Source organism: Haplochromis burtoni, unplaced genomic scaffold (assembly GCF_018398535.1).
Source record: "Haplochromis burtoni strain Fernald_Lab_line unplaced genomic scaffold, NCSU_Asbu1 Contig_275, whole genome shotgun sequence".
In the NCBI taxonomy this organism is placed as follows: Eukaryota; Metazoa; Chordata; class Actinopteri; order Cichliformes; family Cichlidae; genus Haplochromis; species Haplochromis burtoni.
In genome coordinates, this window is record NW_024582636.1 from 723,528 (window position 1) to 750,668 (window position 27,141).

Below are 27,141 nucleotides of genomic sequence, written 5' to 3' on the forward strand. Positions count from 1 at the left end.
GGCTCTGTGATGATGACGTGTCCCAATGAGCAGCATGAACAGTAGCAAGAAATTCTTTCATAATTTTTACTTTTTTTTTCATATCTGTGATTTTTCTGCCTATAAACAGTAAAAGAAATCATTATGTATGCAAAAACAAAGCTGGATGTTTCTGCACAATTTTAAACTTCAACGTCAGCAAAGCAGAAACCTTTACAGGGAAATCATTCACAGGTGGATACAAGGACTACAAGTGGTACAAATGAATGCAAAAAAGACTTCTTTTTTTTCCAGGTGGCATAAATAAGACTTTTTGAATGAATAAAAGTGGACTTTTTCAATAGATTACTTGTTCAGCTCCTGTATGGATCCCTTACGCTCCTCACTGCTTTCTGACCCAGGCCCTCAGAAAGCTTTCCTTTCACAGCTGCTTAGATTGTCTCCTATTTAGAAGGTTACTTGTTCGCTCCCCAGCTCCTGCAGCTGTTGACGTGCCTGTGGGCAAGATGCTGAACCCCAGGTACCCCTGATGAATCCGTCTAGGTTTGCATGTGTACGTTAAAACTGTGTCTGTGGTTGCAAAGGGAGCCAATCCAAGAACAAAAGAGGATTCAAGCATCGAATATGTGAAAGTCATTTAATCAATGTTAAAAGTCTAAACCTAACTATGTGTGAGTAAAAGGGGAAAACCATTAGCGCTACATGTGACACGTGTCAATACAATCCTTCTATTTTCCCTTGTATAGACTTCTGAAGCAGTTATGAGTTACAGTCAAAAGCTGATAAATCAGGACTGAAATCTACCCAGTGGTTGAGGTTCTGTAATGAAACAGCTGCTTTCTAAGATCCAAACAACCAGACTGGAACTTTTTTAAAATTCAAGTGGCTAATGTGACTTTTTTTGTTTCTTCAAAGAAAAAAAAACAGCTCTAGAGGGACAAACTTGTAAATTTGTGTACTTGTATCCACGACTACTGAAAGATTGTTTCAGACACTGGCTGCACTACATGCAGACCCTTGAAACCTGTTTGAGAAACTCCGTTTTGTTTAGTTGTTCAGGTACAAACAGGCAGAAATACCCTTGTAATTAGAGATCATATCACATCAGACGTTTAGTAATGATGAGCTTTGTTTTCTGGAAATCAAACATTGTGATAAAGGCACACAAAGCGAACTGAATGCTTTCTGTCCAATATTTGCACAGCTTGTGATTATCATGAACAGCATTCTGACATGGGGTTAATATGCAACAAATATATACAGTGTAGTATTAACATGCTTTAATAACACTATTGATCATTTTGCAGAAATGACTATTTTGTCTTCCTCGAACATTATTTCATATTTTAAGTTTGATTCAGGAAGTCCTTTCCTTGTAAGGTTATAAAGTTTGAAACGGGAGTTTTTCACAACATATGTTAAATGATGTCACGAGTCCTACACTTTAAAACCACAAGAAATCTCCAACAATCACATCTTAGAGTTTCATTTTCACTAAAATAATACCTTTATAAAGCACAAAGCAGCCAAACGTATAATGAGGTGTGACTAATGTCGTGGTATTACATTTTGGTGCTCTTCCCCGTTTTGTTCAGTTCTATCTCGTTGTTTTTCTTCTTGAAGTCACTGTCGTCTTCCTCCCTCACTGAGTTTTCCAGGTAAAGCTTCTCCATTTCTTCGGGGTCAACGTAGGTGTAGAAGTGGGCCATGACGGAGAAGATGATGCAGACGCCCAACAGCAGGCAGGCAAACAGCAAGAACTCTATCCACTGAGATAACAGAGAGAGTTTAGTGTTCGCTGCACGCGCTCGTGACCGATTCAGTTCATTTGTTGCTCACCAAGACACAGAACCGTTTAGTTGCTGAAGTACGTTTTATTTAAGCTGGCGATTTTTGGTACACACATTGTGGGATAAAAGAGGTGAGAAACACGCTCCAGTGGATTATAAGATACCCCAAGTTCATCCTTATCTCTCCATTAAACCTTGTTACAGTGCACAGGTAGCTTTGGTTTATTTCTACTTTATGATACATTGCAATAATGAAACTTTTGTACATAGCACTTCTAATCTTTCTTTTTGTCCATTAGAGTCTGTTTTTATGGCTTTTATTATATTTCTGTTACTTTAAAGCGTTTCAGTGTTTTTATCTCTTAAGTATATTGCTTTATGACATCATCTATTAGGCCGGTGTGCGATGCAGCTTTCTTTCATTCAACAGACACAACAAATTTTGTTCTATGTGTCTCACTGAATTACAATAACGATCCTTACCAGTTATTAACACGTTAAGATGTAATTTTCAGTAGTTAGGGTTTATACACTCTCCGGCCACTTTATTAGGTGCATGTTGCCGGTTGCAGCTGAGTTGCTACAATTAGCTGATTAGATGCTCGATTGCTGAGTAGTTGAATCAAATGAAGTGGCCGGTGATTAAAAACCTTTCTTTCTTTTTTGTGTAAGAGTTTAAATGTTTCCCACAATGCCCTTCAAGAGTCATACCTGTTCCAGTCCTGCCCCTTCTGCCACAATCAGCACTATCACATTGCCAAATGCCACCGTGAGCAGCCAGCCAGCCTGCAGCACTGACTTCATGTTGGCTGGAGCCTGGGGGTAAGACAGATGCAGGGTTAAAGAAATAAAGACAGCTGGCAGCCCTGGGACTGTACACATATTTCATTGATTCGTGAAGTAGGAATTTAACATCTTAATAATATGACAGAAACAGATCTGGAGGGGAAATCACTTCCTTGGGCAACATTCAGTGGATTAAAATTTTAATAGTAAACGCACCGTTTTCTAAGTATTTCTACAGAAAATTCCAATTTCATGGGATCTTTAATAAACAGCTCTTCTAAAAACCTGTGTCTTGTTTATCAGTCTTTAATGTCACAGGTTGCTCTGAAACGCAGCATTCCTCTGACACACAGCAAGCTAGTGGATGTCAGCTTTATGGCCATTACATTGGAATAAAAAGGTAGCTAAATGCTTTACATCATCATACTCTGCTTCAGTAATAATTTCTATTCAAATTGCTTAACAAATTTTATTAGCCCGCCTGTCATGAAACCACAAATATTTCCAAAATCGGTCAAAAACATTGGTTTAAAAAACCTTTTTCAACTGAATTCACATTTTTATACCCTAAAACTGAGCTGGCACACAGAGAAGTCAGCAGTAAATTTGAAGTCTGTGTATACTGGTGGATTAACCCTTACAGAAACATAAATTAACCGCGCTGATAGTTACAAAAATAATTTTTTAAGGCAGCTGTGGCATAGACTGGGCAGTGGGCTAATACAGCGGTCCCCTACCTTTTTTGCGCCACGGACCGGTTTATGTCCGACAATATTTTCACGGACCGGCCTTTAAGGTGTCGCAGATAAATACAACAAAATAAAACTAGTACCGGTACCGAAAAAGAAGATTTATTCATAACGCATGTGAAACAACCCAGAAAAACCAAGCAAACGACAAAAACGATAACAAAATAACGCTTAAAACCGATAAAAACCCTGAAAACCATACATTTCACACCCGAACCTCAACTCTCACGGCCTGGTACCAAACGACTCACGGACCAGTACTGGGCTAATACATCTAAGTGCTACAGTTTAAAGCTAAGTATAAGTATAAAGCTTCCTGTGTTTGCTAATATGGACAAAAGTGTTGTAAGACAACTTTCCCTTTTTTCCAACCAGATGTATTCCAGTTTGGAGAATTTTCCTGGTTGGAAGCTACTGTCCTTGAAAACCTTTTTCTTTGAAGCCAAAAAGCTTTCAGTGTTTAATATTCCAAACAAAGATTTTCAGTGGAATGAGTACTGGTAATCCTGATAGGTAGTGTGTATCACATCACCTGTGAGTAGGAGAACTCCAGGCCAGTGATGGAGAACATGACCTCTCCAGCAGTGATGAGGATGTACTGTGGGATCTGATAGGCAATGTGCACATTGTTGGCTTTCACATCCTCGATCTTGTGAGGCACAATTTTACCCGCCTCCTGAGAAGGGACACAGAAGGGCTGTAAAACTGCTATGATCTGTGATGACTAAATGAAGTTGTTAGAAAGCATCCTGACCTCTGTGAGAATGACAGTGTAACACGCGCCAAAGTCCAGCAGGCCCAGGTTAAGTTTAGAGGTCTTTCCTGAGTTTGAAATGCAGGAGACATCAGTGTATCTGTCCAGAGGGCAGAAGAGTTACGTGAATTAGAGGAAAAAAATCAAACAGCATGATTTAACTAACAAGATATACGTTGATATTAACACTGTTTGTTGCTTTAAACAAAACAGAAAAAATCACAGCTTCAACATTATGATCTCTTTGGACATGGAATTATGAAAAAAGTGATGTCTCTTGTTTTTGCTTTTTTGTGAGGTTGGGAAAAGCTTAGCAGATATTTGGCATTAGGGCTTTTCCTTCCAGTTTTGACCACCACTTCCCAAAAATCCAACTTACTCGCCCCGCTGCACGGTCTTGTTATGAGTCACATTGTACCCGGAGGACATGTAGAAATTATTATCTCCCACCGTTACGTTTAAGGCCTCCGGCTGTGTGTTGAGGAACCTGTTAAATATGAACCAGGAGAACTCGTGAGCAAACCTCATTATTCCAGGTTGACCTATATTTTAAAGCAGCAGGGGAACAAGCAGATTCAGATGCTTTACAGCTTAAGCACAAAAGCTTAGCAACAGCCTCGAGGTAAAAAAGGTTTTACCTCAATAATGGATTCCCTTCTTCGTTTTTTGTTATGTGATCTTCTACCTGAAAGATTAAAAAACATCAACATCTGCTATTTGTAATTTATGCCATATTTTCAATTTAGACTCAAGGGAATTCTTTAGAAACTTGTATAAATATTAATGCAGATTAGCGTTCATAGAGAGTCTGTGTAATCCTTCAGCTTATTACAGCTGATTTAGACTTCTGTGGTGAATCTTTGTAGAGCCAACGACCTAACCACTGAGTGCTGGTGCATTATGTGTTCATTGGCTTGTGGTTGTGGCAGCCATGATGGAAACAAATCCTGGGTCGCTCTTTTTGCTTTTGTTTTTATTCAAACATATTCCACTTCTTTGTAAATTTTCGCTTGAGAATTTCAAGTTTTTGCAATCTCCAGGAAATTGCGGACATCTGTGATTCCTTACACTTAGGCTATTAATAATATAATTCCTTATTCTGACGTTAATGTGATTATTATTGGCATGCAGATTCACCCCCCCCCCCGACTCAATAAAAGTTTCTACCCACAGGCTGTCAAAGATGCCCTTAATTGAAGGTTAACTGTGCTGTTAACATTTCCACTGTGTTTATAAACCATATTTATTATATTGCAACCATCTTACTCAATTTGCACTACCTCTTTAACTTATTCTAATGGAATTTTAATAAATAAAATATGAATTTTAATATAAAAATCTACCTAGCCTAACTGTCTATCATTGTTCTTGTAAAAGTGACAATAAAGATTTATTCTGTTCTGCGTAGGGTTTTAGAATGATCTGTGGTTATGATGTACCTATGGTGCCGATGTATTAATCTCCTGTTACCGAGTCCCACAATAAAACAGCTTAATCTGAATTTCTGCATTTGTATTTTTGCCTTTCTTTACTAACTGACCTCAGTGTGAACCAGGTGCACCAAACTGCTAAGCGGACTTGTCTGCTTAGTGTGTTTATTTAATGTGATCAAGCAGACACGTCTAACTCCACAACCACAAGATGATGGCAACTCTGGGGTTTCTCTTCCATAAAGAGATTTCATTTAAATGGATCATTTCTCTCTGACTCTTCCTCTTCTGTTGCACCTGAACCAGCTGACCGACAGCTGATATTATAGCACGTATGGAAATGCATAAATGTCTATGTGTTCGCCAGTTCCCTGAAATGTCCAGTTAAATATTTCACGTCCATTCCTGTGGTAATAACTGTTTAAAAAAAAAATAAGATGGTTTAGTCACAAAAAACACTCGTCACTGAAGAATCATTTGCTGTTGTGTTGTAATCTGTCACACTGATGGAAAAATGTATGACAACATTGGCATCGTGTTGGAGATGATGTCAAGATTGTAAAGATGAGCCGTAAATGGCTTTCAGATTGTGCAGTGGGACTAAGAGTAGTTTACAGAGTTTCAGAGAACTTGAACGTGTTCTGACAACATGTTAAATGTGCACACACGCTGAAATACAGTCATTAAACGATAATGAACAACTTTTTAAAACGTCTAAAAATTTGAATTTGAACCTCGACATCTTTTCCACTGCAAATGATCAAAATAGGTTGTCCTATTATCAAAGGTCCATGATTCATTTTTAATTAAACTGCCTGCTGCAGATGACAGCTTGTCCCACTTACGTTATAGCTAAATCGTCAGGGGGCTCGGTCTATGACCCAGCATTTTTGAGATTATGGATTTTCTGTGAATTCTTTGTGTTGGTATGTTTTAGTTTTCTATTATTTAGTATTAATTCATTTATAGCATTGACTGTATGTTTACTTACGTTTGTTTCCATGTTGTCTGGTCCAGGTGTTTAAGTCATGTTTCCTGTTTTATTTTGAAGGTCTTGTGCTCCATGTTCAGTGTGTCTAGTTTTGCTTCCCCTGTGGTGTCATGTTCATTTGTGTCAGCTGTGTTTCTGCTTCCCTCATTACCCGCCTGTGTATTTAAGTCCTCTGTCTGCCTTTGTTCATTGTCAGGTCGTTTGCTTTCTTTCCGTCATGTCTATGGATTTCATGTTTCTCAAGTGTTGGTTTTTCTTCATCCTCATCCTTATGTTCGTGTTATGGTTTTCATGCGTAGTTTTAGTTTTTCCAGTTCAACTTAACGTTTAGTTTTTGCCTCTGTTCGCCTCTGCCTTTTGCTTTTGTGTTTAGTTATCAGCCTGAACAAACGCTTGCTTTTTGTTAAATCCTGTCATCCTGTCTCTCGGTCGTCTGCTTTTCTGTCCGCTCCTCAAACAAACCGCCCTTCCAGCCATTGACACGAATAATTCAATTTAAAATTTAAATGTTAAGAAAATTCAAGTTGGGAAATGATGACAGGATCTTTTCTCCTCTCTCGTCCACAGTGACGCTCATTCATATTTCTCGACCAACTATGTTAAATTGTAGGCTCTGCTCTGTATCGTTGCCATGGTGAATCATGGAATCAGAGTTCCGTTGATGACGCCTTTCTCTCGCTACACACGCACATGCTTGACTCACAGTTGAGTTGATTTAACTGGAACAGGAAACTCGGTTTCCCAACACAGAGTTTATGATCAGACTCAGAGTTTGTTGAACCTGCTTTCTGGATCAGAGCGCTGACCTCATGTCGATTTTTAAAAATACTTTTAAAACCAAACTGTACTCATTGCTTATTTAATTCTCAATAGTCAACAGTGTTGGGAAAAAAAGTGAAGATGTGGTAACAGCTCGTAGGAACACTCACTAATGTGTAGGTGATTCCAGTAGCGTCGGGGTAAATGATGACACTGTAGGCCTTTTTCTCTTCAACCTTCTGGGTAGCCGAAAAGTTTCCTCCATTGACTACAGTGACTTCAAGATTCAGCTCCCCGTTGGACAGTGGAACAGTCTCATAACCAGGAGGGTCCTGAGAGAAGCCAGAGAGTTAATGTTTTTAGAAAATTGAATTATAAACTTACTCATTTGCCAGAATGAAGTTATGAAATCTCTTGTTTCTGTAGAACAGCTCAATCAAAGTTAAAATAGCATTTTCACTGTTAACGGCACACTGAGTTTTAGTTTTGTCTTATCTCTTCTTACATGTATTACTAGTTGAATTCTGTTTATTTATTATTTCGTACATGTCTGCTTTTTCAAAAGGTACACACACTTCTAATTGCAGCAGGCCAAAGTTAAAGGGGTAAGAAACCTGGAGAACACATACACTCATACATACGTGGATCTCTGAAAAATGGTCAGCCTACACTCCTGACAATTATGCAAAGAAAAATCCACTGTACATGTGAACGACAGGGAAATGTAGTTTTTAATTCTATTCGCCTTGAGCCACAGTGAAAATTATGAAAAGTTTAGCCACCTGCACTCTTCTTACCTCAAGGTACTTGATAGACTGTAGAAACAGATCGGTGCCAGGAGCCTTCAGACTGACATCATCTTTAGCAAGGTTGACAACCTGCAAGAGACACTTCCCTGCAGGTGCAGGATTCACCACAGTTTTCTATTAGAGAGAAAAGCAAATCAGAGCACAGTGATGGAAAAATATCAGCGAAAACACTTTTTGACCAGTCAGACAATCACTATGAGATAAAATCAACAACAAAACAGTTAAAGTATAAGATTCAGGTGGGTATGCTAGAAAAAGCAAATGTACTTAATATCAGCAAAAAGATACTGTTAAGTTTTGGCATCCAAACTTTAAAACTGCAAGCTACCATTATGATTATACATCTGAACTGTACACATTCAGGTTTTCCTGGAAACATGAGCAGTAAGGGTTTTGCCGAGTGTGAGTGCTTTTCTGTAGCAAGATGCAATCACTATGATTGCTGCTCATACGTACCACAACGTTCACCTCCACCAGAGTGGCTGCTCCGAAGGCCAGGGCTGCAAACACCATTCCCATGGCCATTTTCCTCAGAGGTCTGAAAACAGAGAGAGTTGGTGCCCAACAGTTAATACCTTTACCTGTTTTTCACTGCTTTTTAAAATATTCTGAAAGCGTGCCTTTATCATTTTATCAGAAGGGTTATTTCCACACCAGTGTCCTCCCTGACAAACTTTCTGTCGCATTATTTCCTTGTTATGGCTGTGCATCCCTAAGTCTGGTCCTAATGTTAAAAGGGAGTTCTTGTTTCCTATTGTCACCAACTCCTTGCTCATTGGGGATCATCTGATTGTTGGGATACTCTCAGAAGCGTTACGTCACTTGGGTGCAAACTCCAGAAAGTCAGGATCTCCTAAAAAGAAAATTGGTCCACTAAGAATATGATTTGGGAAACTTTGGGAAGCCTAAAATGTTCACATTATCCTGTTTTTGCCAAGCATTTCTATTTTCTTGTGTCTGTATATGGATCATGCAAAATGCTTTTACTGATGTGTGAGCTTGAATTTCTTTCTCAGCTTTGCACGACAAAAAAATATCGGATTGGATGCATTGGTGTAAAGCATGCCGCCACTGGACTTTGGAGCAGTGGAGACGTGATCTCGAATCACGAATCACACATCTCCATCTGGCAATCCGATGGACAACTCTGAGTTTGGCTCTTACCAGGAGAACAGTACTTGTCTGACTCCAAGGAGGGAGGATTATGGTGTGGGGTTGTTGTTCAGCAGCTGGGCTTCACCCCTTAGTTCCAGTAAAGGGAACTCTTAATGCCTCAGCATACTGAGACATTTTGGACAGTTTAATGCTGCCAACTTTGTGGGAACAGTTATATATATGCCTATATGTTGTTAGTACAAACGATGGCCTATGGCAGCTTGGATAGGCTGGATGGCGGTAAGAAACACAGTTTTAAATTGCTCTATACAGCGTTATTATGTTTTTTTCAAATCAACCTAATAATCTTGAAGGAGAGGCCAGAGGTCAAATGTTACTTGATATTTTAAATCCTTTTGCAGTACTTTCTATATGTCGACATTACACATTTCACTAGAACCACCATCTCTTTATACTTACAGGTTATAAGGTTTTTGTGTCAGTTTTTAACTAATAGTTGACCTTGAAGACGTTGGTCGATATAAGTCAAATTTTAATGAATTGTTAATATGACCTCACTCTATACGCTTACAAAGATTTATCAGAAATCATTCAAAATAGAGTTCTACACACACAATAGTAATATTACACAATATTAGAGCTGGGCGATAGAACGATAACGATATGTATCGCGATATAACTTTTACTCGATAGAGAAATTAAGCTATCGCGATAGACCTCGCCGCTCTTGTCCTCTTAAAAAAAAAAAAAAAAAGGTCAGCCAATCCAAATTAAGTAGCGCAGAGCCGAACCAATCACAGCCGCAGCGTCACGTCGCGTGACTTGTTACGTACAGCACAAGTGCCAAGCCGCACGTGTGTTTGTTTGGGAAGCAGCGTGTGCCGACTAGAAAAATCAACCGAGCGTGACCGAAGAGAAAACAGATGATGGTTCCAATGCCGGAGAGATTGTCGAACGGAAGAGCCATAGAAGTTCCGTAGTGTGAAGGTATTTCGGCTATTTCAAGTCTGACAAAAAACAGAGTAGCGTGCACTGTAAATTGTGCCGAAAGCAAGTCTGGAAATACAATAAACTGGTGCATGCGTCACACTGTGCGCCACGTTATTGTTTCCATCATCCATCCATCCATCCATCCATTCGCTTCCGCTTATCCTTTTCAGGGTCGCGGGGGGCGCTGGAGCCTATCCCAGCTGTCATAGGGCGAGAGGCAGGGTACACCCTGGACAGGTCGCCAGTCTGTCGCAGGGCCAACACACAGGGACAGACAACCATTCACACTCACATTCACACCTAGTGACAATTTGGATTAATCAATTAACCTATCCCCACAAGCTGCATGTCTTTGGACGGTGGGAGGAAGCCGGAGTACCCGGAGAGAACCCACGCAAACACGGGGAGAACATGCAAACTCCACACAGAAAGACCCCGGCCTGATGGTGGAATTGAACTCAGGACCTTCTTGCTGTGCGGCAACAGTGCTAACCACCGTGCCACCGTGCTGCCACGTTATTGTTTCGGTGAAATGAATTTCTACAATACTGTTACTGTTAATTCTACTCTCTGCAGTGTTTAAATGCTTACATATACACACAGTTACTGTCCCTCCACACATACGACTCGGTTCTGCTTCTATGCCCAGCTTTGTTTACTTTTTCCCACCGAGGCTTCTAGACTTCTGATTGGCCAACATTTCTGCACGGTTAGGAATCTAGCGCCACCTGCTGCTTTGGCATGTTCATAGCAGCGTTTTCCTTCATTTCTGCCTTTATGTGTGGACGGGATTATTTTTTAAAACGAAAACGGAAAATCTCCGTTTTCAAAAATACCCGTGTACGTGTGGACGTAGCCTCAGTCTCTGACTGGAAGCGCTAATTCGTCATTCGGCTTTTGTCAGACTAAAGTAACTGTTAAAACTGTTTGAAAAGCTAGCTATACAACAAGGAGAGATTGAGAATTTCCTTTTAGTTCTCAGTTTATTTGATATTGACAAAAGTTAGTCAGTTTTGTCTGTTCTTCTGTAAAACAAACTAAGATTTATTTTTAGAATTAATATTTTGTTTCTAAGTGGAATTGACAATTTAGTCTGTTTCGTTTGTTCTATTTTGAAACTTAAACGCTTTAGCGGCTGCCTTTTGTGTAGTTTGCAATATTTGCCTTTATTTATCTGAAAAAGTCTCATGTTCCTTAAGTACATCTACCCTGTTGAACTTATTATGGGAAATAAATATTTAAATAAAAACAAGCTGCTGATTATTTCACATTTTACTTGTGAGCAACGGCACATTTAAATCTTACAAATATAGTTATTTGGCTTATATCGTGATAGATATCGTTATCGCCTGAAATGAAAAAAACATATCGTGATATGAAAAAATCTCATATCGCCCAGCTCTAATGCTAATGCGACCAAAAACGTAATGTGGTGGGGCGTGGTGTGCGGTGCCGTGCAGGGAGGGCGGATGCACCTGCGTGGCATCCTCAATTCCCCATGTTAAAACACGAGGAATCAGGGTTTGGAGAGGGTCGAGAAGTTGTGGTGTGATGCGTGTCGAATGAATAAAGATGGCTTTGACTAGCACTCTCTGGACCCTGTGAATTTCCCTACCTGAGAAACAAGTATGGAAATTCATATTTACACTGTGAGAAGTACTTTGGAGTCGGGTTTAAAAGTAAATGTTTAACATTCATTAAACATTCATTTGTAAATGAATACCAGACACTTCCCTCAATCGTTAACTTTCTTTTCTAAGGCATAATCCTGGGAAATATATGTGGAATCACATGCTTCATTTTTTCCATTTTACGAGATTACAAGATGATCCTGAATGAAATTAAAGGTGGCAGTACAAAACAAAGCCAAAAAAATCCACTACTCACGTGATCTTGAGTCCGCAGAGTCTAACGAGCGGATATATGATGAGGTCAAAGATAGGCACAAAGACAAGAATCAGCAGAGCATTCAACATCTAGACAACAAGGGGGAGGAAAATTAGTCTTTTAACGACTCTATAAAAGCTCTGTAGAGTCCATAAAATCATAAATGTTGCGTCAATAAAGAGAGAGATCCTGATTCGGTATTGCTTGTAAAGAGATGGCAGTGAAGAAGAACCATAAAAGTGTTTTCATGAAAATAGCCTCATCACAGCCTAGTCAAACATTGGTCTTCATTAGTGAGGGGACTTGAGAGATGCTTCTTTTCACTGGATGTTTAAAATCTGTGCCTTAGATTAGCTGGTAGGTTCTGCATTAGAAATATATAACAGCTGTGCAGGACACTCCATCAATTATGGTGCTGTATTCAAGCACACTGGCTTTGAAACCTAACAGAGACTACGAGGGAGAGAGTCTCGGGTTGTTTATATCAGAACAACATGAAGCTCTTTTTTATGCTTAGTCTTTAAATCGTAAAGCTTAAAAACACGGTAACCATTAACACTTTATAGTCAAGTTGTGTAATGCTCTTTACTGGCATAAGTGAAGCTGCAATGCAAGGCTCACATGGTAAGCCTCACTCATGACATCCACAGTGCCTGCTGACACTGGAGATAAAAAGAAACATTTTAATTTTTCCTGATGGCTTTGGTTTATTTTTGACTGTAATGACAGTGTGGCTTTTAACTTTATGCAAGTTTTTGTAACTAGTTTGTAGTTTAAACTACTAATGTTTTAGCAATGAAAACTACAATCACTTTCAACCATAAATTTTGACTATGAACTTCAACACCACACGCCCATTTCAGCAGCTCGTTTATTTATCCATTAGATGATATTTTCTAATTTTTCATATTGCCTAAGCACCACCGACTATATTTAAGCATCTGACACCTTTATACAACCAAATTCTGAAACTAATGGATAGAAATTCCAGTTCAGTGGATAAGGGACGAGCTATAAACTCTAAATGCAGCACATCAATTTCGTGCTCTGTATTGGAAATATGTCAAACGGTGTTGTCCCTTTTAAATAAATAAATAGAAAAAAATTGAGTCTGGCATTTATCCAGTGACCATAAAGGCTGCAATGAAGGCCATGACCAATGGTCAAGTGCAGATTAACATGTCACCATCTTTTACTGCTTTTCTTAGCAGGAAAAAACTGTGACTGTAACTATGACATGATAAACTGCCACAAACAAAAAAGAGGAGGAGACACTAATCACATACATTCATGTGAAAAAAAAGTTTTTACAGCTCTCTATGAAGTCCTGAGAAAAGCTAAGTCCACCCCATGATTCAGTAGTATGCAGAACCACCTTTAGTAATGGTTTTCTGTACTTTATCAGCCTCTCATCATTAACACAACATTGTGGGTGAATTTTGGAGGACTCTTCTTTACAGTGTTGTTTCCATTTATTGAGGTTTGTGGGCATTATTTTTTGCACAACTCTCATTTAAGGTTCCACCACAGTCATTTCAATTGGGTTGACGGGACCATTTCAACACATTGATTCTTTTCTTTTTCAGTCATTCTGCTGTGCTTGGGGTCATTGTGCTGTTACATGGGCCATTTTGGGCAAAGCTTTAGCTGTTAGGGTGATGGCCTCATATTTCACTCTGGAATACTTTGGTATACACAGGAGTTCATGGCTGACTCAGTGACTGCAAGGTGTCCAAGTCCTGTGGCTGGAAAACAAGCCAAAATCATCACCCCACCATCAACATAGTTCGAATGAAGTGTTTGTCCCTTTTTTAAATCTTCACCAAACATGGAGCTATGCATTACTTCCACTATCCAAAGGACATTGCTCCATTGTTCTTGAGTTTTCTCCAGATACAACTTTGCAAACCTAAGTCATGTTGCCATTTTCCTGGCCACCCTTACAAACAAGCCAGCACTGTGATGAACTTTAGCATCTAGCATGCTAACTAGCATGCTAACAGACTCCATGCAAACAGAGTCGGAAATGTAGCTCTTGGATTTTCCACTCCTGGGAAGGCTGTGGTATTGTGTTAACAGAGCTCCAGAGCAGCAAACTGCCAACACTTCTGCTTCCATAGAAGTGTTCACACTTGTTCATGATGAATTAAGTGCATTTGATTAGCAGCACCTGGCTGCTGTTTACCCTCTTAATATCTATAGAAACTGTAAGGGTGTACTTAGTTTTTCAGGGGACTGCATAAAGCACCATGAAATGTTTTTAAAAAGCCACAATACATTAAAATATCTATCATTCTTACTGAAATTCAAATATGCTGATCAGCCAGAAAAGCATGTTTAACAGTTGTCAGCAGTTTACAATTTACCCAGTGATAAATAAAATACTGAATCCTTGCAATATACAGTAAATTTAACTTAACCCATTTCCAAAGGTAAAAATTAGCATTGAACCACAGTGTGTTCGCTTGCTAAACCATTGGAAAACTACTTTGGGTCATATACATACACATATATCAGTACTGTTACAAGTATATGCTAAGAAATCTGCATCCATCACAATCATTTTCTGCTTTTCTCTGGACTTTCTGCCGTTCTTTATTGCTTTTTTAGATTAGCAGAGACTGCGCACAATTTGCATCCCAGCAAGAGCCAAATAAGCTGCACATACCTGCATTTGGTCAGGCTTAATAGCGAAGGAGTTTCCCTATAATAAAAGAAGACAAAGACAGGAGAGACACTTAAACTTTATCTTTATAAATCTAAACTTGATGAGTTGATGATTTTTTGACTTGATAACGAGCCATAAACAATGTTATTTACTAGAATAAAATGATAAATTGCAGCAACACCCTAACAAAGAAAAGCTCTCTTCTAAAGACTGTTTGTGATATCAGATGCTAATCTAAACCAGCCCACTGATAACAATGTGAAAATACAGCATCAGCTTTTTAACATCTTGACACCATTACTTCACGTAAGTAAGGTCTTACAAAAGCCAGGTTCATCCTCGTGGCTTGAAGTGTCCAGCGGGAACCCTGCAATAAAGAAAAGACATCTGTTACTGTCAAATTTGTTTAGGGCACAGCAGATGGGATTTCCTCATTTTCCCTGGAAGGGACAATAATAATAATAATAAAGGGATAGTGTATTTCTGACATGTCCTCTAAGGAATCAGTTTTAAATCAGTCAAATTACAGGAAGAAACGGATACAGGAGGAAGGAGAAACAGGAATGTTGAATGTGGCTTTGAGGTTTTTCTATAATCAGATGGTTGTGTTGACTGTTGGTCAGAGGAGAACATAACAGACACTTATGGGATTTTGCAAGAAAGTTTCGCCACAAGACCTTGATCTTGTGCTGACACAGAATGCAGTCTGTCCAAGTAGGAAGGGAACTGAGGCAAGTTTTTCTTTTTGATTAAAAAGTAAGTAAAAGCTGTGACTGTAAATGTTGCTTAAACTGGAAATAAAGGCCTGAGCACAACAGTGGAACACTATTTAAATAATACTTAAGAATATTTAATCATAAGTTATTATTAATGATTGGCTCTCTTCCACAGTGTGGTTTTTTTTGTCCTGTCTTCTTCCCCTCATCCCCAACCGGTCACGGTAGATAGTCTCCCTGAGCCAGAGGGTTCTTCCTGTTAAAAGGGAGGTTTTCCTTTCCACTGTCACCAAGTGCTCCTTCACAGGGAGTTGTCTTATTGGTGGGGGGTTTCTTTTTATTATTGTAGGCTCTTTACCTTACAATGCAGGTGACTGTTGTTGTGATTCGTCGATATATAAATAAAACCGAATTGAACTGATGTGCTAATCACATTCCTAGAGCTTATTTTCATTGGGCATTTAACTTTAGTACATGGTGTATAAAGTATGGGGTTTGGATACATAATGGAGAGCAGCTCATTGTGAAGGTTCATATGTCTTTTTCCCAACCAAAAATCACTCTCCCCTCTCAATCTCATTCAAAACACATGAGTTCAGACTAACAAAATCAAAAACAAAACACTGCATCACTGCCAGCCTCACTACGATTCACTGGCTACCTGATTCATCACAGCTGATTTAAATGCCTGAATGACATCAACATGTCTTGATGTTCTCCAGAGACCAGGGCCCTGTGCTTCGTACGTCGCTCACTACATCCAAGATCAAATGAAACATCCAAGACCAAACCATCGCGCTAACCGTGAGCGCGCTAATCCGGTTCCCCGAACACACCTGCTGTTGACGATTAGTACAGCTGGACGCAGTAATGTGACATCACTGGGTGTCGTAAAAGGGGCTACGCATCGATAGTAGAAACATTGATCGGCAACCCTCTGATTGGTCGGCGAAAATGTCGACGGAGCGCGCTCGGCTCGGTATTTTTCGGCAGCAGAGCAAGAACTCTTGAGTGAGGGATTTCAGGAGTTTCAGAGTTTAATTAAAACGCAAGGGAACACTGCAAAGGCTGCAAAAGCAAGGAGAGAGGGCTGGCAGAAAGTTGCTGACAAATTAAACTCGTAAGTAATTTAATAAGAACAATAATAATGGAGTGGATTGATATAGCGCTTTCAAGGCACCCAAAGCGCTTTACAATGCCACTATTCAGTTCTCATCACACATGGTGGAGGCAGCTACGGTTGTAGCCACAGCTGCCCTGGGGCAGACTGACAGAAGCAGGCTGCCATATCGCGCCATCGGCCCCTCTGGCCAACACCAGTAGGCGGTAGGGTAGATTTATTATATTACACTATATTATCCAATATTATATTACATTATATTATAATATGTTATATTATATCCCCTTTCACATTAGAGCCACAACAGGACCCACTAGAACATGGGAACAGGTAAAAGTGAAATATAGGAATATTCTACAGAATGGTAATATTTATCACTTATATTGCTTTTAGTCTCTTGGAAAGAGACCCTGAAATAATCTGTTTGTTTATAACAGCAACCAAGAAAAGGGCAGAGCAAAAAAAGACAGGTGGTGGTCCTGCACCCCCTCGTCAACAAGTTGGTTAAGTAAATAATACCCTCACGGGAAAATCGATATCTCTCTATGAGCACACTGTCGCGCTGAGCTAAAGGATCCTGTCTGTCCCGCAATATACGCTGAATTCTGAAAACTCTCCTTATCAATCTTGCACCTTCCGCAGGACATGGCTGCGACAGGCTTCCCAAATCCACCTTCGCTTTTATAGCCGTGGTCTCTCATCTTGATTACACGAAGTAATTTGCAATTGCTACTCTGAAATATGAATTACATCTGTAATAATCACATACATGTAATAGAATGTTAATAGTACATTTCCCTTTTTTAGGAAATGACCTGTATGTATCTGTGTGAAATCAATAAATGGATCAGGTGCTGCATTAGTCTTTAGTTACATTGATGTTATTTATTTATGGTGAAACAGTGGTGGAATATCGCTGTTGCTTTCGTATAAATGACGCGGACATACCTGCGTGGCCGCGATCTAATCCTGTTTACATAAAGTAAACCTGCTCCCAGCAGGTTTACGCTTACGGCTCTGTTGCTATGACAGCAAGTCCCGGATGGGCTTCGGGGAACCGAACGATCCAGGATCACGCGAAATCGTCAACAATCTCATCCAGCTAACTCACTTAGCGCAGTACGAAGAACAGGCCCCTGGTAATGAACTAATCATGTGACCCAGTGTGTTGACCCAGGGTGAGATCTAAAACCTGCAGGACACCGGCCCTTGAGACCTGGAGTTCTCCACCCCTGTTTTAAAGTCTTCCATGGTCTTGCTGCTACCTACTGTCATGGTTCTGGCTTTTAAACCCAAGGTTTTGCATTTTTGGACTGTAGTTTTTAAGCTTTTAGTAATGTCATTGAAGGTGTGTTGGTATGTAGTACTGTTTTATATTCTGATCTCTTGCGTAATCTAGCCTTCGACGTATCCTTTTGTGTCTTGATAAGCCCGTCTTGATAGTGGTTACTTGTTTAGTGACTTCCGTTTTTTATTTCAATACTCTGTGTCTAGCCTTGTGTCTCACTCCCCTCAGCTCCACACGCCTGCGCCTCTCTGAAACTGATTCAGCCGGAGGTCTCTTCCATATAAAAGGGAGTTTTTCCTTCCCACTGTTGCCAAGTGCTTTGTTCGTCTGGTTGTTGGGGTTTCATCTATATTATTGTAGGTACCAACAGTTGCCTTCACAGGCACAGAAACATGTATTTGGTTTTACTTCACTTTGAAAGTTTTGGCTATTTCCCCACCTGTTCCCTCTCCCCTTACTGTCTTGTTTATATGTTGTCTCAGACTCCTCTTGTCCTTAATTGCATTGTTCACATATCTGGCATTCAGATTTTATTGTCCTATTCTGTAATATTTTGGATTCTGTTTATTTCATTGAACTTGCAGCATTAAAAGATGATTTTTGACTTTATTTCCTGTGTCCTGAGTCTTGCATTCGGGGCCGCAAAAGTGGTTCACAACACCTACATCACAGATTTACTCGCACCTCAGACACATTTTATCTGTTCCTGCACGCTCATTACAGAAGGACAGTTTGTGTTAGAGCTGTGGATTTCTCCAGCAACTACTTTTAAATCGGTAAATAAATTCATTCATTCTTATAAATGTATTTATTTATCTTACCTGTCATAATATTCACACTGTTAAGGTTTAATGTCTTCTGTTTTCGGTTATTTTATTTGTGTGTAGTTGTCTTTTTGATTTTGGATTATGACTTGTTATTGCATTATGTAAAAGTAACTCTGTTTTACAAGTTAAGTTTATTATTATTTATTATTTTGTCTCACCTGCTGATCAAAGAGAGCCCAGAACATTGGGAGGGGGATGTAGAGCACCAGAACTCGCAAAACCATCTTTATCTCCTGAATCAGACGCATCTGTAAAATAAAACACACGCGCGCAAACAAACACACACTGGTTAGATGACTTTTAAAAAACTTCTACGCGTCAATGAATTAATAGAAGGAGTTCGCTGACGTTACCGAGTACTTCTCCTCAGCCCAGTCCAACCAGTGCTTTTTCGGTGGGTCATGTTTTGATTTGTTCCAACGATTTTTAAGTGCAAACTGTAGGCCAAAGGTAAATAATTGGAATGAAAATGGAGTGTGTACAACAGAGACAGAAACCCCGAAGTGTGAAATTCATATCTTTCTTAATGATTCTTGGCAGTAAAAAGCAGTAAATCAATGTGCTTGCACTTCAGCTCTCAGATAAGTCGAGGAAGAAGTATGGGATTACTCACCCCGATGCAATTGCAGACTTCCCAAAGGACGTTTCCCTGGGGAGGAGTTCTCTTATACAGACTGCTGCCAGCAATGAAGACAACTGTGTGCGATAAATGAAGAGTCAGACTGGACTTGTTTGAGTGAAGATCACAGCGAGTGATTGCCTTAATGTCAGAAGAACCAAAATAATACTGAGTACCTATTTAAGGATGGTTTGTCCTCTCACAGCTGCTAATGAAGGCTTTGGGGTAATAAAACCTAGCATGTTGTAAACGTGCTTCAGGCTTTTAGCACTAAAGCTCCTCCTCTGCTTCACCCTCACTGCGATCTGTCTGTGACCTCTCAAGAATTAAATCACAGTTTGTTTTCAAAGCGAGGGTTCAGTTAAGCATGAATCCCATAAGGATCAGGGGTGACGGGGACCGAGAGGCAGAGACAACTGACTGTCAGGACAAATGTGGATGGGTCTTGATCAAGTGTAAGGCCGGCTCGTGAAAACGCAAGCTCAGCATGCTGATCACAGCCTGGAATAAAGCTCAGATCTCGAAATGCGACTGGCAGGTTTGAAAATAGGTCAACGTTTGCAGCATCGGATATCATAAGCACACTTACTGCATTTAGCAACACGTTGCTAAAAACATGGAACTGAAGATTCTAATCGAAGAAGGACAACATGTGAGTTCAGTCCCTATTAGTAGCACTATTTTCATGCCTAAATACTGAGTTTGTGAAAAAGTTGATTAAAGCATTTCAAAAACAGCAGAAAGGGCTAAAAAAAAAAACTGTGGACAATGTAGGGACTTGATTTTACAAGATTTTCTTGCCACAGCAGAGGTTTGTGCTATGGCTCAAATAAAAAGGTCAGTTTTTCAGGGAGCTGACCGTGTTTTGTATTTTTTTTCCCCTGAAATAATTCTGTTATTGTGCACAAACAGAAATAATGTATGCTTCCCAAAGAAAACTGTCAAGTTAGAAATGTTATGTTGAAAAATCCCTTGCTCTGTTTGAAAAGCACTTGGAGAAAACTCTGTAAATGTTGAGGTGAAAACTCACCTAAAGCCACAACCATCAGGGCTGCAGGAACCCCAAAGGCCAAAGCATAACAGTCTCCACCAAAACACTTCACGTCACCTGCAGGAGTGGTGTGTGTTATTAACACAGTGGACCTCACTGGATATAATGTAACATGTAAAACTACGACTATGTGCTCACCTCTCAATATGGGTGTAATAATAGTCGACAGGAAGCTGCCAGCATTGATTGACATGTAGAAAATAGAGAAGAACTTCTGCCTCTCTGTGGTCTAGAAGGGATCAAAAACATAATCACTTACTGAGTTTAACATTGCTACAACAACTCCACATGACCACTGTTGTGTTAAAGAGTATATAAGCCTTCAGATGAGTTTTCAGATATGTCCTAAACACTGTTTGGACACCAATAACACAGAGTAAATCTAGCACTGCAGTTTAAAGTATTATTTTTACACAGTAACAAAGCAGTTAGCGAGCAACTGCCAATTCCTACATGCCACAGATAACTTCTGAGAAGTATGTGTGGCTCAGTACCTAATGTTTGATGATGGGCAGGTAGTTATCACTAAGCCGCGCCTCAAAAAAAGGCGTTATATAAAAGTTATCAGATAGCTGGGATTGGTTTCTGATAACCTTGTTTCCTTGGTGTACCAATAAAAATAATACAAATACGTCCACAAACTAAAGAAGGCTTACATGTTCCTCGTCAAACTGGTCACCTCCGAACGCCGCCACGCAGGGTTTGATCCCTCCGGTGCCCAAAGCTATGAGTATCAGACCTGACATGGACAGAGCACTGTAGGACACACGGACACAAAACACAAACAAACTGCTGATTCAAACTACAACACAGTGTATATTAATGACAGTACAGTGCTGAAAAGAAAGAAGAGATTGGATGAATGGCACTCAAAGAATCACTGAGTGAAAACTATGGGAAACTGTATGGCATTGGGAACTGTGATGGGCATCAGTTTATCAGTGACATGACGTTCATGGACCAAAAAAATAATTTTATCCTGATTCAAAACTTTTGAAACCAATGCTCAAATTCCTTCAGTGCAATAAGGATTATTAATTATTACACCTCCTCACCTCTTCCTCTTCTAACAGTGCTGGGCTGTGATTGTGCAGAGTGATAGAATTAGCTCGTGACAACTCACATGTGCAATTCGGTGCTTCCCACGGTGGGAATGGCTCCAACCGACTTGACCACATGGCCGATCACATATACAATGGACAGGTAGATGATGGTCCTGTGGGGAGCAAGCTGTGATTATGTACAGGGCATTCAGGCCTTCTTCAAAATCTCTATGTGTGCTCAGAATGATTCATCTCCAGTAGCAGGCAACGTCAGGCAAAGCTAGCAGCTTAAAAGGAGATGATGAAATACTGCACACGCATAAAATGTGCCTGTTTCCACCACTGAAAAATACTTTTTTTGCTAGCTATAAGTCAAGATTTCGAGCTATGAAGTGAGACGTTTTGAGATAAAAACCCAAATCTTTGACTTATCGATGGCAACAAATGTTTGTTTTTTCCAGTGGCAGAAGCTTAGAAAGTATCCACATAACATGAACACAGTTTGCACAATGTATTTTTGTTATTTGCTTGGATCCACACTTTAGTGCATTTACAGCTGAGAGACTCACTTGTATTTTCCGAGCCAGGAGTCAGCAATGAAAGCTCCCAGTATGGGTGTGAAGTAGCAGAGGCCGCTGAAAGCATGGTAGACAGCAGTGGAGAGGTCCTTGTCCCATTTCAGGTAGGTGAGGAAATAGAGTGTCAGCAATGCTGTGATCACACACACACACACGAGCAAGCATAAGCTGTGAATCAGCTCACAGGATGGAGAAGCCCAAGCCCACACCTAAACACCACAATACATCGTAATTAAGCCTTCAACATGAACTGTCATATTCTAAAAGTATTATTGCACTCAGAATCCTTTCAGCGAATCCTCCGCAGTTCATGAATTCAACAATACCACATGATTATATTCCGTTATAAGATATTTTTTTTTAAGCTGGTTAAACCATCACATTAAATAATGTAATCGGTGACACCCACTGTGCTTACATTTAAGCTTAGAAGATCCACAAGTAAACATTCTGGGTTTGAGTTTGTCATTCAGGTAAGCTAAGGCATTTTAACCTAAAACCAAAAAGCTGTGGGACATTTTCTTAATAAATAAGCCATAACAGACACGAGAGTCGCTTGGGAAAGTTCAAGATGAACCTTGTGTGCTGCAAAACTCACACTGTTAACTAAGCAACATCTTCATTCAAAACAGACGTCCTAGCTTTTCCCGAGCACTCAACTACATCTCTTGATCTCCGTCAGCAGATGGCATTTCCTGGCAGACTGCAGTTGTGTTAGCTTGTAGCTCTTAAATTACCGTAGAGGCCACCAGAATAAATCCAAAACAACTTGGTTATTCTGATGGTTACAGAATATCAGTAATCCATTATTTTCAAACCACTTACCTCTCTGATGCGATCTCTCTTCTTTTATTCATTAGTAAAATTAATACCGTTGGTATTTTTACTAATGACTGAAATAAATTAGATATTTGGGGTCTATTTTTTTTAATATTCTCTCACATTTTAGAAACAGTATAATTAAATAAAACCCCCGAGTCTTAAATTCACTTGGATTGAGGAGAAATTTCAGTAGCTGAAACTGTGGACACAGTGCATCAGCTTAAACCTGCAGGAAATTGCGTGGTGTATTTACATGTGTGTTTGTGTGTGATCCGGCTGAAGTAAATCTGTCACTTGTGGAGATAAGTGAGGTTGTGTGAGGGAACAAGAGAGATCTTATTTGTTGCCTCTCTATTATATTGCCCCAATAATACTCATAATCTGTAATGTAGCAAGCTAAAAGTACTCTGTGAATCTAGAAAACCTTGCTTTTATTTAGGCTTTATATAGATTTGCACTGTAACATTGCCCAGGCATTTATTTGCATACCTTTCATGCCATAGTAGGAGAAGCGTTCGCAGAATTCATTCACCACTATGAAGCAGATGCTGACTGGGTAATTGGTCCCAAAAATTTTCTAAAAGAAGCAAAATGTATTAACAGAACAAAGTTCAACACTTTTTAAAGAGTACACATTTTCTCCAAACAATCACACTGAAGTAAAGCACATCCAGAATCCACTATCTAATCTTTTTCCCCCACCTTCGTCAAATATAAACAATAACTGGCAGGTTCAGTGAATAGTTTTATTCTCTGACAGAGAATACTCTGACATGAAAAGAGAGGAATGTAGCTGATAGATTCTTCCTGTTAGTCAATCTCACAAGATACCGAAGTTAATCATTACGCAGAAATAGAAGTTTTATAGGTTTAAAGCTTTAATGAGACCAGGCTCAGTTAAAATGAAGAAAAATATCCATCGCTTGAGTTCTGAGTGGATTTTTGTGGAGTGGATGTTTAGTATTCAACTAAACACCGTGTGGGATGTTTTGATTAACAATGATCTGCAACTTTACGCTGCTGCTTTAGTGCATTTTGACAATTTAGGCCATCTGTCAGGTCGTATCATTCACATCAGCTGTAGCCCTGGTATGTAAAGGTATATGATTCATGTACTTACAGCTCTATACAAACTGTCTACAAGCAGTAAAACACTTTGCACAACCGGCTGCTAAAAATGGAGGCTTCTGTAGAATTTTACTGGTAATGATGTGCTCACTGATCTGGAGCTGGATGTAATTAATATGAGGTCAGTGCTTTAATCATCATCAACATCATCATCATCATAGGTCCATGGCCTCATTCAGTGAGCTTTAGGCAGTCAGTGAGTCACAGTCACTCCAGTGTATACAAGCAGATAAACACTGACTAGGAGTAGTTAGACTTGTGCCTCCCTACTTGGTAATGTTTCTTTTTTTTATTGCCAAGACTTAATTTAAGGGTTTGTTTACCAAATGTACAGCGAACACATTTACTCCCATCCCCATGTCAGTTTTGGTGTCATTTAATTTCAATTAATCAAGGCATGAAAACATGTCCATTCAATTTGCCTCTGATATATAATTTTACCTCGCTGTATCAACAGTTTTCTACAACTGAGGAAAATCAAAGCGTGGTAGATATTGTCCATTTTCTGCATGATACCCCTGGAGATTAAACAAATCTGTACAGTAAGCATATTAAAAATGATCCTTTATTGGATTTGCTACCTCCAAAAACATAATCGCTCAGGCCACATGTGGCACCAGCTTTCTCCAAGCAGCAATTAGTGTGGGTTTACTTTTAGAGGGGAGGGGGTGCCTGTTGCATCATCTTACCAATAATAATTTAGCATAGAGCTTCAGTGAGAGCTTGGTCTCAAAGCAGACTTCCCTCTGTCTCCTTAGCCCACTTCTGCATGCTTCGCATACACGTCAACAACACATCTTTGCGTGTTTTATTTCCACAGACGTGGAATTTGCACGCGTTCCAACCCGCGTACAACTTTTCTTGTTTTTCTTTTTTTGTTTTCTTTTCTTTTACTACGCATCTTTGCGTGGTAAAAATCAGAGATGCACAACAAAACTAACTGAGCAACTCAGCGCATGATCCGCAAAACATCACAAAACAGCACGTTTACCTTTCCCATGTTGTCGTTTTAGATGAGAGAGTTTGGGATCTTTACGGCAGCACTGTCATCCAAGTCCGTCCCACTCCGTTCCGCTCTCTGAAGGCACAGATGCAAAAACCTCGGACACTTACACTCTTAAAGCACACTCAAAGTTAATATTCCACCACAGAACACTGGACTTGTCACCTCAGGAAAAGCAGCGAGCCTCCGTACTTCGGTATTTTGTGAAATATTAAAAAGGAGGTAGCAGATGAGTGTTTATATATGCGTATATTTACAACGCCTTTCACTCCCTTTTTTGGGGGGGAGGGGAGGAGGTCCGCAAGTTGCAGTGAAGCGGGATCTACTGGTACAATAGAGTCGTTGTTGCACTCAGCCGCAGACCTGACTGTGGGATGGATGTGCGGGTCAAAGCGCATATCTCTGGTTGGATGACTTCGAGTGTATCATTTATTTCTTTTTTATTCACCCTGAGTAATATCAGCGGTGGTGGTGGACGTGTGTCCCAAGTACACGTGTTAGTTAGTTGCTGTTTGAGGGATGGGTTTTAGGGTTAGGCTTAGACATTCAATCATAGTAAAGGTAAACCTATAAGTCTAGAGAATGCATGATGTCAAAGGAATTGCAGTTGTTGTTTCATCCACGATCATGTCCCCACAAAGTGTCTGGGCATTCCTCGCTGCACTGTACAGCGTACACCACATTGTTAAGTCTGTGTTTTGGCGTTTTGTCTTTCGGGTGAACCAGTTTTTGTCTGAGCGTGTTGCTGGGTCTGAAATGCACCGGGATGTCATGCTTGGAGAAAACTCTCCTGAGTTTTTCTGATACACCGGCTACATAGGGGATGACGATGTTGTTGCGTCTGTCTTTCTTATCCTCCCTCGCTGGTGTCTGATCTTCTTTTCTGTGCCTCTTTGCTGACTTTAAGAACGCCCAATTAGGGCCTCTACATTGGAGAGACCAAACAGCCACTTCACAAGCGCATGGCACAACACAGAAGAGCCACCTCCACAGGACAAGACTCAGCAGTCCATCTGCATCTTAAGGATAAAGGACACTCTTTCGAGGATGCCAGTGTTCACATTTTGGACAGAGAGGACAGATGGTTTGAAAGAGGAGTGAAAGAAGCATCTATGTCCACTGTGAGCGACCATCTTTGAACAGAGGCGGGGGTTTACGACACCAACTCTCTGCCATCTATAATCCAGTTTTAAGATTCCTTCCCAGACGCCTTAACGCCCACTCACATCCTGGGCCATCTGACCTCAGGAATTCGCATGATAAGGTGGGGCCAGGTTTCACAATGAACTCACCCGAAACTCTGGCTGATTGGGACCCACACCCAGTTTCACACCTTGGCTCAGGCGATTAGAGGATCATCAGGGGGTCCTTTTGTCCCTCTGTGGGGGGAAACTCCCACTAGGTTTATATCTGGGACTCTCCACCATTTGACCTTAGAACTGAAGAAGCTTCTCGGATGAGAGGTGAAACGTCTTCAAGTAACTTAAAGAAGTCCAGACGCTTTTCTTTGCAAGCTCCTTTGACTACGATGACCTGGATGACTGAGAACCTTCACAGACATTTTACACATATATACTTTTACACTGTCACACTGTGGGGACCTGTATCCCATTTGGGAGCAAAAAGGATGTCCACATAGTGTAAAACATTAGATGTTAGTGAACTTTGTATAGTGGTGTATTTTTGTATTTGTATATTTGTATAATATATTAATGTGGGCTACGTTAGTTATGTCTTCTGAAGTGACACAAATGCTGCTGCTCCTGTGAGCACATGTGTGGTTTTAACGTGGTCTAATGGTCACCACCACTATACGCAGATTTTTTTCCAATCTTCACAATTGTTTAAGTCTGCTAAATTTAAACATGAGCAAGACAGCACAAGATTAAAAAGTGGTTTAAAGACGCCACAGTTGGAGTTCACTTTATCCATTTTCATTAAAAGATTGTTAAAAAAACAAAAACAAATTAATACTTAAAAAATGTGCTTGGACTTTTAGAAAACACACATGATTTTAAAACTCACAGATACAGAAATAACTTAAAATCTTTGCAGTGCCATTGTTTGAAATTACTGAAAGTGCGTTACATACAAAGCCAATTTCGATTGCTTTCAAGTAGGATATGCTTTACTCATTCCAAAAGTTTTTTTCTTCTTTTTTTTAAAAATTATTATTTTTACATTACTTTGCCTGGATCCACCATTTATAACACTGGTCAAAAACTGCAAACAACAAAA

At 39.9% G+C, this 27,141-nt stretch overlaps 1 protein-coding gene across 2 annotated transcripts; it reads right to left on the reverse strand.

The window, feature by feature from the left end:
• Window positions 1-5: 5 nt before the first annotated feature.
• Window positions 6-25,194, reverse strand: slc15a2 (solute carrier family 15 member 2). Of its 2 annotated transcripts, XM_005940084.3 has the most exons (23): window positions 25,069-25,190; window positions 24,892-24,978; window positions 23,262-23,349; window positions 21,942-22,083; window positions 21,453-21,545; window positions 20,986-21,085; window positions 20,468-20,558; window positions 20,309-20,386; window positions 19,273-19,355; window positions 19,013-19,096; window positions 18,818-18,907; window positions 15,031-15,075; window positions 14,709-14,744; window positions 12,041-12,129; window positions 8,504-8,585; window positions 8,036-8,161; window positions 7,409-7,570; window positions 4,697-4,743; window positions 4,438-4,545; window positions 4,059-4,158; window positions 3,837-3,980; window positions 2,481-2,585; window positions 6-1,748 (listed from the first exon to the last, which is right to left on the reverse strand). In XM_005940084.3, exons 2-23 carry the CDS (start codon window positions 24,898-24,900, stop codon window positions 1,542-1,544), a joined length of 2,109 nt encoding a protein of 702 aa, XP_005940146.1. In that variant the 5' UTR covers window positions 24,901-24,978; window positions 25,069-25,190; the 3' UTR covers window positions 6-1,541. The 2 variants fall into 2 exon arrangements, with proteins under 2 accessions (XP_005940146.1, XP_005940145.1); XM_005940083.3 differs by having other exon boundaries at window positions 24,892-25,194.
• Window positions 25,195-27,141: the final 1,947 nt, after the last annotated feature.